Genomic DNA, 15,675 nt, shown 5'->3' with positions numbered 1-15,675 from the left:
GCTATACACCAAGTCACTTGGCTCTGTCATAACCTCACATGGTCTCTCCTATCATTGCTATGCAGACGACACACAATTAATCTTCTCCTTTCCCCCTTCTGATGACCAGGTGGCGAATCGCATCTCTGCATGTCTGGCAGACATATCAGTGTGGATGACGGATCACCATCTCAAGCTGAACTTCGGCAAGACGGAGCTGCTCTTCCTCCCGGGGAAGGACTGCCCGTTCCATGATCTCGCCATCACGGTTGACAACTCCATTGTGTCCTCCTCCCAGAGCGCTAAGAACCTTGGCGTGATCCTGGACAACACCCTGTCGTTCTCAACTAACATCAAGGCGGTGGCCCGTTCCTGTAGGTTCATGCTCTACAACATCCGCAGAGTACGACCCTGCCTCACACAGGAAGCGGCGCAGGTCCTAATCCAGGCACTTGTCATCTCCCGTCTGGATTACTGCAACTCGCTGTTGGCTGGGCTCCCTGCCTGTGCCATTAAACCCCTACAACTCATCCAGAACGCCGCAGCCCGTCTAGTGTTCAACCTTCCCAAGTTCTCTCACGTCACCCCGCTCCTCCGCTCTCTCCACTGGCTTCCAGTTGAAGCTCGCATCCGCTACAAGACCATGGTGCTTGCCTACGGAGCTGTGAGGGGAACGGCACCTCAGTACCTCCAGGCTCTGATCAGGCCCTACACCCAAATAAGGGCACTGCGTTCATCCACCTCTGGCCTGCTCGTCTCCCTACCACTGAGGAAGTACAGTTCCCGCTCAGCCCAGTCAAAACTGTTCGCTGCTCTGGCTCCCCAATGGTGGAACAAACTCCCTCACGACGCCAGGACAGCGGAGTCAATCACCACCTTCCGGAGACACCTGAAACCCCACCTCTTTAAGGAATACTTAGGATAGGATAAAGTAATCCTTCTCACCCCCTCCCCCCTTAAAATATTTAGATGCACTATTGTAAAGTGGCTGTTCCACTGGATGTCATAAGGTGAATGCACCAATTTGTAAATCGCTCTGGATAAGAGCGTCTGCTAAATGACTTAAATGTAAATGTAAATGTAGTTTTCATTGGGAAGGGCAGATAAAGCGTTTTTATCAAAAACAATCACTTTTGCATGGGAACAGAATCCTAGTGATTACTACACTTGCTTAATTGCGTCACTTTTGTTTTGAGCAGACTTCGCCGTGGGCTTTGAACGGGGCACCTGGTTCACGACCGGGAGCCGGCCCAGTTCAACATCGAATGCAATCAACTTTCAACCAATGCAAAACAAGTCTCCACGGGCGCCCGGGCGGGATTAATCAAACCACCTCTTGGAAATATGTCACAGTGTTTGTGACGCTTGTCGTTTGGTGAGACGAACACCCAGTGGCAATGGCGAGATTGAAAATACCCTGTCTGTCTCGTTGAGCTTTGTGACAGTTTCTTCCTGATAAAGTCAGGTCAGGCAAGGAAGAAAGAGTCCCAAATTGGCTGAAAATTCAGCAGGTGGCATTTTTCCGCTATTTTGCCCCCCAAGCAAATAGTGTTTGTATGGAGGTCAATGAGAGGGTGGCGAATTTGGTCAACAACAAAAAATGAATAACTTATTTGCTACGTGAGGTTTGTTTTATCGAATAGAAGTTTCGTTATGCTTAAATTGTTAGGAGTTTACTGATATAAGTAGGTCATGTGACATCCCAGCAACTTTGAGAAAAAACACTTTATATCAGAGTTGTCTCGAGATGGTTATGCATATTCATGGCAGGAGGTTAGTAGTATAGTATCTCTATCCATTGAATACAGGCAGTCGATGTCAATATTTTTAAAAGGATTACAATAATGAGATGTATCCTCCAATCCAAAGAAAGGATAGGTGGGAGCTATAGGTGGGAGCCCACTGTGCGGCTTTGTGGACAGCGACTCTCATTGTTAGGGCAGAGAGACATGTAATCTTGTCAGTATATTCATAATCTTTGGGTTAAGTTTTATTTGCTATTCTGTGAGAGCCTGTGCACCTGAAAAAGATATCGGATTGGAATTTGTTGTATGTGGATCTGCAAAGCAGGACGCCTATCAAGGGGGTTATTTATCTCTGGAGTGGAGCTAGATGTGAGTGCAGAGGATAAAACTGAAGAAGTAGAGGCAGTGTGTAACAGTATGAGTTTAGACGGTCCCCTCGCCCATACCCGGGCGCGAACCAGGGACCCTCTGGACACGTCAACAACAGTCACCCACGAAGCATCTTTGCCCATCACTCCACAAAAGCTGTGGCCCTTGCAGAGCAAGGGGAACCACTACTTCAAAGTCTCAGAGCAAGTGACGTCACCGAATGTTATGTAGCGCGCACCACCGCTGACTAGCTAGCCGTTTCACATCCGTTACAGGTGCACACCGACTGACCCATATGGTCATCCTTTATTTTGTTATTTGAAGAAGAGTCTCTCCCGTCATACGTACATTTGGGTGATGTGAGATATCCTGTAAGAGCCTTTGTGCCCAAACCCTTGCAGTGTGATAATGTAAACTATTGGGACATGTGTCAAGTGTATGTAGACATGCTGCAATTATGGTGGCGAGCATGCACCAGAATTCATGAAGTGCCCTGTTGAAGGAGGTGAAGGAGACCGAGGTGTCAAGAATAAGGGCTGTCCAGCATGTTTCCTATCCGGAGGCGGTGAGAAGAGTCGAAGAAGGGAGTAATTTTGAAGAAACCATGGTTATTGGATTAGAGACATCAATCAGTAAATGTTGCTCACCAAATGGATCCTGACATGTTGCATGTTAAAACATGTGGACTTGTTTATTGCATTGGTTATAAACTGCACAGCACAAACAAAGAAGATATCTGAGAAAAAAAAGTGTTGCTGAACGTTTTTTGGGAGTCAGTGAATTTACAGCAGAGGCTAAATAAGGAATCCTGTTGAATGTTCCAGTCCACACAGCCCCCTGAGCCTTATATCACTGAAGAAGTGGATTATTTTTGTATTTTGTATTATGTCCCGCAATGGAATATGTTTTTTTTTTGTTTCAATACGCCGTACAATAGGTGGCAGCAATACACCAATAGGTGTAGTCTGCCACAAAAGTTAAAAGAAGAAGAATCATTCCTTTCTACAGGTGCAGTTAAAAGAAGAATCGTCATACTGTTCCACAGGTGCATTCGGTAGGGCGTCGGTTCTTTGTTCTTCGAAATTATATTTCAATCAGAGTGGGCCACAGTTTCAACAATTACTTAACCATACTTAGAATTTTGGATTAATCGAAACGTTTTGATTTGAAAGTGACTGTCGAAATTGGACACTTCACCAGTTTTGAAAACAAATAAGGCTTCATTTGTCGAGAGCCAATATGTTTGTCAGCGGCTTGGTATCGGTGTTTCTCTTCCTTCATGCAACAGGTGAGTGCTCCTTCTGTCGATCAAAACTCCTCTTCTGGTCTTAGATTACGTTTCAATCGGTATATTGTATTGGAAAGACAAACTTGATTATAACTAATGTAAAACTATTACTAAACTACAACTACCTTTTTTGGTAGCATAAGGACCTTTTTATATTAGTAATAAATAACAAATTGTTTATATTTTTTCTTTTATATGGTTAGTTTTCCCACATTGACTTTTGTCAATGTTATACAACACTTGTTTACAGAATACTGAGGGAAGATGAAGGCTGCTACCTGGGCTAATTCACGTTAGCTGTCTAGCTTGATTAGAACACATTTGTGTAAACTAAAAAATAAATAAGCTGTGTAAGAAGTGTAGTTCACACGAAGCCAACTTTGGGCGCTGAAAACCCTTCTCTCCGTGGGGTTTTCGATTGCCTGGAAACCCGACGTTGAATTGTATTGAATTCTACCTCGGGCAAAAATGTATTTTGGATCAGAAAAGCTTCCTCTACCTTTTTGCCTGTACTGTCTTCCGTTGTCGGACCCCAGTAAGATTAACTGTCGCTAATGGGGATCCTAATACATCAAATCAAGCCAGCATGTTGAATAAAATGTCATTTAAACATGTTCTACCGGTTGTTACCGCTGTTGGTCATTCTGACGGTAGGAATGTGAGACTCTATCCACAGGAAAGTATACCGGTATTCAACATTATGGCTTGTTGAGTACCTGAGGGAACTTTTTTTTTAAATATCCGAGGACACTTTTGTTGGTTCTCAGGCAAGATTGTATTTATTAATCTGCAGCTGAATTGTTTACTTTGCTGTCATAACCATTGAGTAATGAATGGAAGATTACTTTTTCAGAGTTGTGGACAAGAATTCTTACCCATTTTAAGTATGGCTACCATGGTGCAGGTGTATTCATCTCTTTAATTAGGTGTTGGAGATGATATGATACAATATTTTAACACATTGGGATCAATAAAGTAATACTCTTCTCTTTAGATTGTCTAAAATGACAGTGCAACACTGGCTTCAAATAAACCAGCCCTCAGGACTATTAGCTTAGTTTCAAGAGTTGAATTAAATATTGGCCTAGAAGGCCTTTAAACATTCCTAAAATCTGTGCAAGGGGACATAGACTTTCCACCTGTTATGTGGTTATTGCTTTACCTTGGAAACCCTAGCTCTGCCTCTCCACCTCCGAAACTCACACGACAAGCAAACAAGATAATTCTCTGGTTTCATTTTACACACTGTAGACTTAGTTCCCATGCTTTTATCTGGACAAATCATTTATCTAAATGGGCAAACCAAACTCTGTTCACACAGTCACCACTGATACCTTCAGATAAAAGCTGATGAATTGAGATTGATAGATGTTGATATTGCTTTTTAACTGAGCAGTGCAGTGGGAGCTCTACTGTACAAGCTGTACCCTGGACATAAAATATCCTCTTTAATACATCTTTGCAGATGCAGTAGTGTGTAGAACTGAGCTAAGCTATCCTGTCCTCCATGTACCTAATGAGGCCCATACCAATGTTCCCATAGTTTTTTTGCCACTGAGCAAATTTCAGGTTTGCTGAGCGCCAACTTGAATGTTGTGAGTTCTGTGCAACTTCCAGTGCGCGTTTACTGTGAACACAGGCTGTACTCAAGTTTCAGACAGTGATCAAGTAGGCTACTGTGGCTATTTGATCATAATGGAGGCCTGCCATCAAACAATGGAGAAAATGCATCCCATAACATTTGAACATGTAGCTATCATTCAGCCTACAGTAGCAGCCATTGTGTGGTGTTCAACGCAGGCCTACATTCCATGAGTCTATAAAAAAAACATGCAGGGCTTGACATTAACCTGTTTATCCACTTGTCCTTCAGACAAGGAGGTGGCTGAAAATGTTTGATGCAAGAAACCACTTCAAAAAATCAAATGCATTATTCCCATACCAATATTACAATGACTTAGGGCTGGGTATTATGGCCAAAATATCACATTTTTGATGGTATGACTGTTTTTGAATAAAAGTTTTGCGTGACCCTAGGTTGGCAACACATACATTCTAAGTGATTTCAATGGTACTTTCTCCAATCTATTGCCAATATATCACGGCTAAGGGCTGTTCTTACACAACGCGGAGTGCCTGGATACAGCCCTTAGCTGTCGTATATTTGCCATATACCACAAACCCACGAGGTGCCTTATTGCTATTAGTAACTGTCTACCAACGTGATTAGAGCAGTAAAAATGCATGTTTTGTCATACCTGTGGTCTGATATCACGGCAGTCAGGGCTCGAACCACCCAGTTTAGGTTCGATTCATCTACAACCAAAAACAATTTTCATCAATTTCTGCATTTCCTGCTCTGTTGAGGTCATTTCCACACTGCCATATGGGGCTGCACAATATGGGCAAACAATCTAGGCCTTATTTTTTTTTTTTACCAAATGTTGCAATTGTGATTTTAGTTGTGATTTTAGAGCAAAACACTTGGGTGTACTGTTGGAGTCATGGAAATGGAATCAATATTCTAATTCTATAGTTAAATTATCATAGTGGGCACTTTGAATTGTGTTTGACATGACAACGAAGAAAGGCCAGGGAGGAGTTATTGTGACTGTGTAGGAACCAAAGTGTGGATAATTGTTTCTTAGGGGACCTTTTATCTTTGGCTATATTTTGTTTTCTCTTTGCAGCAGAAATTGTATTCATGTTGCGAACATTCATGCTTTGCGTATTGCTCTTTTGATTTAGAAGCTCAAACAACATTCTGATTTAGGGCTACACCATCACTGGTATTATCAGGCTGTATAGCTAATTACTTTCGCGCAGACTCTACATTTATTAGTTGGCTAACTAGTGATGCGCATTAGCCACTAACACAATTTAGGCCCAACTTGCTAAGAAAAGACGAGCTAGTTTGCAGAAGTAAGGAACAAACTAATAGTGTAATTATAAAATGCTAGTGGGTTTATATTAAGAAGCAATGTGAAAACGGCATAGTTGTTGTCATTGTTGCTTGTGCTGCATTGACCATGATGACGCCGACAGACATGGAAGCTGTGCTTCTGGCTCCTAAGCAATTTTGCAGTTAATAAAAAAAAAAAACGTTAGTCCAGAATGTTTCTTTAAGTATTCGTAGTGGACTTAAAGTCAGAGTATATTACTTGCTAATGTTCAGTCCCTGGACAATGAAGTAGATGAGCTCAGGGCAAGGATCTCCAGAGAGACCTCAGGGACTGTAACATACTGTTTCACAGAATCATGGCTCTCTCTGGATATACTTTCACCATCCATACAGCCAGCTGGGTTCAGTACATTGCGCAGACAGGAATAAAGAATTCTCTGGGAAGAAAGGCAGTGGTGTATGTTTCATGATTAACTACTCATGGTGTGATTGTGATAATGTTTCGGAACTCAAGTCCATTTGTTTACCTTACCTAGAATATCGATGTATTATCTCCCAAGATTATTATTTTGTTAGTCACAGCCAGGTATATTTCCCCCAAGCTGAAACCACTACGGTCTTCAAGGTACTACACTGGACTTTGTACAAGCTGGAAACCACATAGTGGGGCAAAAGTATTTAGTCAGCCACCAATTGTGCAAGTTCTCCCACTTAAAAAGATGAGGCCTGTAATTTTCATCATAGGTACACTTCAACTATGATGGACAAAATGAGAAAATATCCAGAATCACATTGTAGGATTTTTAATGAATTGATTTGCAAATTATGGTGGACAATAAGTATTTGTCTCAACTTTGTTATATACCCTTTGTTGGCAATGACTGAGGACAAACATTTTCTATAAGCCTTCACAAGGTTTTCACACACTGTTGCTGGTATTTTGGCCCATTCCTCCATGCAGATCTCCTCTAGTGCAGTGATGTTTTGGGGCTGTTGCTGGGCAACAGACTTTCAACTCCCTCCAAAGATTTTCTATGGGGTTGAGATCTGGAGACTGGCTAGGCCTCTCCAGGACCTTGAAATGCTTCTTACGAAGCCACTCCTTCATTGCCCGTGCGGTGTGTTTGGGATCATTGTCATGATGAAAGACCCAACCACGTTTAATCTTCAATGCCCTTGCTGATTGAAGGAGGTTTTCACTCAAAATCTCACGATACATGGCCCCATTCATTGTTTCCTTTACACGGATCAGTCGTCCTGGTCCCTTTGCAGAAAAACAGCCCCAAAGCATTATGTTTCCACCCCCATTCTTCACAGTAGGTATGGTGTTCTTTGGATGCAACTCAGCATTCTTTGTCCTCCAAACACAATGAGTTCTTAACAAAAAGTTTTATTTTGGTGTCATATGGTCAGATAATTCTCCCAGTCTTCTTCTGGATCATCCAAATGCTATATAGCAAACTTCATACGGGCCTGGACATGTACTGGCTTAAGCAGGGGGACACATCTGGCACTGCAGGATTTGAGTCCCTGGCGGTGTTGTGTGTGTTACTGATTGTAGGCTTTGTTCCCAGCTCTCTGCAGTTCATTCACTAGGTCCCCCCGTGTGGTTCTGGGATTTTTGCTCACCGTTCTTGTGATTATTTTGACCCCACTGGGTGAGATCTTGCTTGGAGCCCCAGATCGAGGGAGATTATCAGTGGTCTTGTATGTCTTCCATTTCCTAATAATTGCTCCCACAGTTGATTTCTTCAAACCAAGCTGCTTACCTATTGCAGATTCAGTCTTCCCAGCCTGGTGCAGGTCTAAAAAAAAATATTTTGGTCTTGGCCGTAGTCACATTACAAACTCTACTGTTTGTGGTTGTGGATAGGTGTCTTTTATACTGATAACAAGTTCAAACAGGTGCCATTAATACAGGTAACGAGTGTAGGACAGAGGAGCCTCTTAATTAGAGGTCTCTTAATTACAGGTCTGTAGAGAGCCAGAAATCTAGCTTGTTTGTAGGTGACCAAATACTTATTTTCCACCATAATTTGCAAATAAATTCATTAAAAATCCTACAATGTGATTTTCTTCTAATTTTGTCTGTCATAGTTGAAGTGTACCTATGTCTTTTTAAGTGGGAGAACTTGCACAATTGGCTGACGAAATACTTTTTTTGCCCCACTGTATCCTGATGCTGCATTTATTGTAGCTGGGGATTTTAACAATGCAAATTTGAGAAATGCTAATGAAGTTCTATCAACACATTTGCCTGTAGTATTCACGCCTCAACTCAAGACTATTGTTCCTCTCCCTTCTGGCATGGCTACAAGGCCCTCTCCTCCACTCCCTTTGTGCAAATCAGATCATGACTCCATTCGGCTCCTTCCTTCCTATAGGCTCAAAAAGAAGTAGCCATGCTAAGGTATTTTCAATGCTGGTCTGACCAATCGGAATCCATGCTTCAAGATTGTTTTGATCACTCTGACTGGGATATGTTCCAGTTAGCCTCGGAGAATAACATTGACGTATACACGATGACTGAGTTCATCAGGAAGTGTATAGGGGATGTTCACACTGACTAAAACCTACCCAAACCAAATCTGTGGATAGATGACTGTTTGCTCAACTTAAAGCGCAAACCACCACATTAAAGGTTAAATATATATTCAAAAAATGTACCACTGCAAGGTGATTTGGAATATGGTCAAAATACAAACCGTGTAGTTCCCTGCGTAAAGCAATCAATGTCCCTACAGAGAAAGCGGAGTCGCAATTCAATGCCTCAAACATGATGTATGTGGCAGGGTCTACAGACAGTCGCAGAATTGCAAAGGGAAAAACAATCACGTGGTGGACAGTCTTGCTCCTGGACAAGCTAAACACTTTCTTAGCCCGCGTTTGAGGTTAAGTGCCGCCACCTCGCCTTGATCCCAAGGTCTGTGGGCTCTTCTCCGTGGTCTACGTGAGTAAGACATTTAAGCGTGTTAACCCTCGCAAAGCTGCCAGCCCAGATGGCATCCCTAGCCACATCCTAAGAACATGCGCAGACCAGTCTTCTCTCCCTCTTGCTTCAATATGTCCACCATTGTTCCTGTACCCAATAAAGCAAAGGTAACTGAACTAAATGACTATCGCCTTGTAGAACTCACTTCTGTCATCATGAAATGCTTTGAGACTAGTCAAGGATCATATCACCTCCACCTTACCTGACACCCTAGACCCACTTCAATTTGCGTACCGCCCAAATAGATCCAAAAAGGATGCCATCGCACTGCACACAACCTCTGCCCTGCTGATCCTCAACACTGGGGCCCCATAAGGGTGTTTGCTCAGCCCCCTCCTGTACTCCATGTTCACCCATGATTGTGGTCACGCATGCCTCCAACTCAATAATATACGTTTGGGGATGACACAACATTAGTAGGCCTGACTACAACAATGACTAGATGGCCTAAAGGGAGGAGGTGAGGGCCTTTGCAGAATGGTGCCAGGAGAATAAATAACCTCTCCCTCAATGTCAACAAAACAAAGGAGCTGATCGTGGACTTCAGGAGCCTGAAGAGGGAGCAAGCTCCTATACACATTGACGGGACTGCAGTAGAGAAGGTGAAGAGCTTAAAGTTCCCACGGTGTACACATCACTGACAATCTGAAATGGTCCACCCAGTGTTGTGGATAGGGGCGTGTAGTACAACCACACTGCGCTACAGCGCCTCTTCAACCTCAGGAGGTTGATTATTTCTTGGCCCTTAAGATCCTCACTAACTAAGCTTATTCAAGCTATTCTCAAAATAAAATACTGCTGCTTTTTGAAAGGGAAAAAACAACTTTTTTCAAAGATGTCTAGTAATGTGACTGACCGGCTCAATGGTCTTATGTAGCAACCTTTTTTAACATTGGATAAAAGAGAACTTGAGCTGCAAAAATGGTATCATGCACTACATTGGAGCAACAATGGGAAAGTTATTCTTTTGAAAAGTTGATAAACTTGTAAACTCACTTTTGAGAAAATAGCCTTTTTAATATTTTGGTACTACTATTGGAGAGCCCTTTGTCTACTTCCATTCAGTATTGTTCACACCCTCTTATGCTTTAGCCCCACCCATCTAGTTAAGGGTTGCTTGACTGCACTAACAGCAGTCAAGCTAACTTGCTAGCTACTTCCAGACAAATGAGAACAGCTCACTGAACATTACTTGCCCTAGCAGTTCTGGTTAGGCTGTTTTCATGTTATCCAGAGTGTTGGTGACTAACTGTGCTGCCAGGTTGTAATTTTGTAAATTCAGAGCGCTTCGCTCTTGGAGCGGCCTACTGGAAGCTCTGGCTGACCAGTAGGGTTGCTCCGATCGGTCTCACAGCTTGGGTGCTTGGCCATTGTTCACTGGCTAGCTACTTCCAGACACATGAAAGAACACCCTACTCTGACAATTTTACTCGCCCTAGCAGAGCTGGTTAGGCTGTTTACATGTTATCCAGAGCGTTGGTGACTAACTGCTGCTGGCAATTATCATTATTTTTGCCGATGTTTACTGACACCAGCCATATTCAACCGGTGTTGAGCGTTCGTAAATTCATCAGTTATTCTGCGCTCTGGCACACTGACGAGTGCTATGAAATCTGAGTAGATGGCCAGACTGAATTTACGAATGCACCCGCAGTTGTTACTTTCATAATGGAGTCTTTTTAAGACATGTTGTAACGGTTTTGACTTGAGGTTATTATTTATAGAGGTGCCAGGTAGGTTGTGCCTACCAGAGAACATTAGTTTCTCCTTTTAGTTTGGGTGGGAATGAGTCCCATCTGGTCCGTCAAGTCTACACCAATACAAAGGACGTATGTAAAAGTCAGGATGGAAATAAACTTTTCATAAACCCTTAAAACATTGAAAAGAACTTCAAAAACAATTATATTCTGTTGCGTGGGTTGTATTAGCAACAACAATGATTACACACATATATAATAATATCACAATGAGTTCTGGTTCCTCCAGAAATGTCCTGTACCTCGGGCCTAAAAAGAGTCCTGCCCGGTAAAGGAGTTCAGTGAACTCAAGTGACTTTTGTCACGCGATGTTTGTCCGTTCGTTCCGTGTAGCGTAAACCCATTATTAATCATACCATCAATAGAACAATAAGTTTACCACAGAACTTTAAAGCGTATCACTCTTAATAAGTCCTCAACTACAACTAACTACATAAATCACAGTATACATCACATCAAAACAAATGAAATACCGTATACAAAAAGGTGGTAGTCAGTCGGTCAGTCAGACAATCCAATCCGCCAATAGATCTCCCGCGGAGAAAGGCCACGAAGAACGGAGAGGTGTAGTCCAGGGACGCAAAGAGTGGATCCGATCCTGGGTAAACTCTCTTAGGCTACAAAACACACGTTTAACGGCAACAAAACAAACTGAATAGAGAAGCTTCGGAACTGAGGGTTGAACACATCCTCATGCACGTCTCCATCACAACCCCCCCTTTTGCGCAGCTGATACTGGCTATTTAATTGGGAATTAAAGGGAAAGCGCCCTATTGGAAGGAGCTGCACTGAGACGTTCAGAAAAATTCAGGGCCGTCACACACCCCCTCCCCTGGAAAAAGCCGACCATTGCCCTGGAAGGCACATCTTGGTCGGGGGAAACCGAGAAAGGTCTCATCGCTTTCCTCTACAAAAATATTCATTACTTTTTGGAGCTCACGCTCCTCAGCTGAGGGGCCACAGGCCTTAAGGTGCGAGACTTCTGGGTCTGGGAATCCGAGAAAAGTATCCTCACTATCCTCTTCAAAGATATCCAGGACCTTGCGGCGCTCAATCGCCTCCAATTCCTCAGCCGAGGGGTAACAGGCCTTAAGGCGTGAGACATGGACGATGCGCATATCTTCACCTGTGTCCTCTTTCACCACTCGGTAGTTCAAAGGGCCCATCTGCTCCACAATCCTATATGGTCCTTGCCATTTAGGAGCGAGCTTGGCCGAGAAGAATTGTTCAGCTTTCGAGTAAGGATGAGAGCGAAGCCACACCCGATCACGAAGCTGGAACTGCATGTCTCGTCTGTTCTTATCATAATTTCTCTTCTGCTTGAGTCGAGCCTGGATCATGTTCTTTGAGACAAGAGCTCTCAAGTCATGGAGATGACCTACCTGGTCATAGCAAGCAGCATCTGGAGTAAGCTGCTGGGGCTGTAGCACCATATCCAAGGGTCCTCTGAGAGGATGACTTAGGTTCAGCTCTGCAGGTGTGACTCCAGTGGACTCTTGCACAGCAGAATTCAGGGCAAATCGAAACTCGTGAAGGTGCTTGTCCCAGTGTTTGTGCTGCGTCCCTACATAGGAAGCAATCATTGTCTTCAAGGTTCGATTTACTCTCTCAGTGAGATTGGTCTGTGGGTGATAGGCCGTGGTCAACTTCTGTCTCAGGTTCCATCTTTGGCAGGTCTCCTCAAAGAGATCAGAGACAAATTGGGAACCTCGATCAGACAGGATGTAATCAGGCACTCCCCAGCGAGTCAGGATCTCTTTCGTAAGGATGTTAGAGACGGTCCTTGCTGTGGCCTGACGCAGGGAAAAGAGTTCCACCCACTTTGAATAATAATCAACAAAAACAAGCATGTATACATTCTGATTGGAGCTTCTAGGAAATGGACCCAGCAAATCCACTCCTAACATTTCCCAAGGTCGGGTAACCACCGTTTGCTGCAACATGCCAGCAGGCTTTCTACCTTCTGGTTTGTACATTTGACAAACCTGACAGTTTTGGATGTGTGACTTCACATCCATGCTCAGATGTGGCCAGTACAGTAACGCTTGCAACCGCTTGTAGGTTTTGAACCTGCCCAAATGACCAGCTAATGGGTCTTCATGGAAATGTTGAAGGCGTAGAGTTTCAGGTATGTACATTTGGTAGAGTGTTCTGTGAGGTAGTTGTACAACTCGGTAGACTTTGTCTTCCATGATGGTCAGCTTTGTGGTAGGATTGACCATCTTTTCTCCATCTTCCAGGATAGTCTGGTACAAAGCCTGTACTTCTGGATCATCCTGTTGGGCTTTCCATATGGCCTCATCAGAGATGGGAAAGTCCGTTTTGGGCGAGTCTCGACTGCTTGACAGGACAGTAGCACATGTAAAATGAGGGCCACCATTATCACAAGCAGGAGCTCTGGACAAGGCATCTGGAACAGTGTTGTATTTTCCTTTCCTGTATTCCACTGCAAAGGTGAACTCTTGCAACCGTAGAGCCCATCTTATGAGTCTGGTGCTTGGTTTGTTGGTCTTGAACACCCACACAAGGGAGGAATGGTCAGTGACCACAGTGAAGTGTCTACCCTCCAAGTAGTACCTCCACTTTTCCAAAGCCCAGACAACTGCAAGGCACTCTTGCTCGGTTGTGGAGTAGTTCCGTTCTGCTCCATTCAATGTCCGACTGGCGAACGCTAGCACTTCTTCAGTGCCAAGTCCAGTCTGTTGGACTAGGACAGCACCAAGTCCAACATCACTTGCATCAGTGTAAACAACAAAAGGGCAATCAAAGTTGGGATGACCTAAAATGGGAGGTGTGACGAGATGTCGTTTCAGGGTTTCAAAGGAAGTCTGGCACTCTGCCGTCCATTGGAATTTCGCTCCTTTTCGCTTCATCGCGTTGAGGGGTTCTGCCACCTGGGAGAAGTTCGACACAAACCGATGGTACCATCCAGCCATACCAAGGAACCGTTGAAGGGCCTTGAGTGTGGTTGGCACAGGGAAGTCTTGTACAGCCTTTGTCTTTTCAGGATCCACATGAATGCCGTCGAAAGACACAATATGGCCAAGGAACTTCAGGGAGGTTTGGCAGAAGTTGCTCTTCTTCATATTTAAGGTCAGACCAGCTTCTCTTAGCTTGTCCAACACTGCTTGAAGATCTTGAAAGTGTCTTTCTCTGTTCTGAGAGTAGATAATTATATCGTCCAGGTAGACGAAACAGATCTTCCCTTTGAGCTCACCTAACGCAATCTCCATGAGTCTTTGGAAAGTGGCAGGGGCATTCTTTAATCCAAAGGGCATCACCTTAAAGGAAAACAAGCCCTCGGCACAGACAAAAGCAGTCTTGTCCTTGCTTTCCTGGTCCATCTCAACCTGCCAATAACTACTATTGAGGTCAAGGGTAGTGAACACAACAGCGCCAGACAATGGCTCCAGGATCTCATGGATGGTAGGAAGAGGATAGGCATCAGTCTGAGAAACATTGTTGGTCTTCCTATAGTCCACACAAAATCTAAGACCACCAGTCTTTTTTGGGATGAGGACAACAGGAGCAGCCCAGGGAGAGGAGGAACGTTCTATTATATCTTGTGCTAACATATCATTTATGAGTCCCTTTTGGATGATTAGCTTCGCTGGGGACAAACGATATGGCTTTTGCTTGATCGGCATTTCCTGCGTAAGGAATATTTTGTGCTTCAGGAGCCCGGTGCGTCCTAGCTTTGAAGTACATACATCAGCATTATTCTGCAGCTGTTCCAACAGCCGTAACTCCTCTGGCTGTTCCAGCTGAGCTCTTCTCACAGCCTGTAAAAGGAGATCGTCAGAAGGATTATCAAGGGTTAGTGGTACCGGAGCAACGGCAGAGAAGAGTGCCACATTTGAACCCCAATCATGTAACTTTTTAGCTTCTGATTGGTGCGGTATTAACTGAAAGGAAGGGGATGTCGATGGGGGCGTAGGCAGTGACTCTTGGGGTTTCAGCTCTGGTTAAAGCACCCAGAGAAGGATGGTCATTGCTGCGAAGAGAGTTAGGTGTGTTGGCCTGTTGTGATTTGTGGTTTCTGGAAGGGTTTACTTGATACGGTCTTGGACATGTAGCTGAAGAATGTCCTTTTGGCTACATCTCCAACAGAACATGAGAGAGGTCTTGGCTGGAGACTCTGGCTGTTGTTGATGGTCTGTCTTGGGCAACTGTTTGGGTGTCTGTTTCTTTCTCTGGTCATATTGCTGTTGGCATTCTCTGTCCTTCTCAAACTGCTGTCCCAAGCGAACCAGTCCATCGACAGTGGTGACTGTAGCATGGCCTTGTCTTGGCTGTTCAGAGGTGCTAGCTTGGCCCTCAGTGGTCTGAACAGAAGTGGACACCAGAGAAACTCTGTGTAAGGAGTTGTGCCTAATGGAGGCCATGTCCACAGACACGTCATCCAACATTTTAACACAATTAGAGAGTTCTCTCTGCAAGTGGCCTACAGTGTTAACCATGGGAGAAAAACAGAATTAACGTCCTTGAGGACCTCAGTGTGGTGATGTTGCAGGCGCCATTGGAGAGTGGCAGTGAGTTGGTTTCGTTGGTAGTCAAACTGCCTGTCCAGGGCACCAGTAATTTCCCGTCTTCCACTCTCACTGAGCTCTGTCAGCATGTGGGTTAGAGTGCTCAGTGAGTTT

General features: G+C 44.1%; 1 protein-coding gene across 2 annotated transcripts in view; it reads left to right on the top strand.

Annotated features, from left to right (window-relative positions):
* The first annotated feature begins 3,103 nt into the window (after positions 1–3,103).
* f11r.1 (F11 receptor, tandem duplicate 1) overlaps positions 3,104–15,675 on the top strand; it is a 41,036-nt gene continuing 28,464 nt past the window's right edge. The window contains exon 1 of one of the 2 annotated variants that reach the window (XM_046314472.1): positions 3,104–3,381. In XM_046314472.1, coding sequence (XP_046170428.1) covers positions 3,333–3,381 — 49 coding nt within the window. In that variant the 5' untranslated portion in view covers positions 3,104–3,332. The remainder of the gene's footprint in view (positions 3,382–15,675) is intronic. The other variant, XM_046314480.1, reaches the window with a different exon arrangement.

The sequence above is a fragment of the Oncorhynchus gorbuscha genome, linkage group LG02 (genome assembly GCF_021184085.1).
Source record: "Oncorhynchus gorbuscha isolate QuinsamMale2020 ecotype Even-year linkage group LG02, OgorEven_v1.0, whole genome shotgun sequence".
Taxonomy (NCBI): Eukaryota; Metazoa; Chordata; class Actinopteri; order Salmoniformes; family Salmonidae; genus Oncorhynchus; species Oncorhynchus gorbuscha.
Note: the sequence above shows the minus strand (reverse complement) of the source record. Positions and strands in the feature narration are given on the sequence as shown.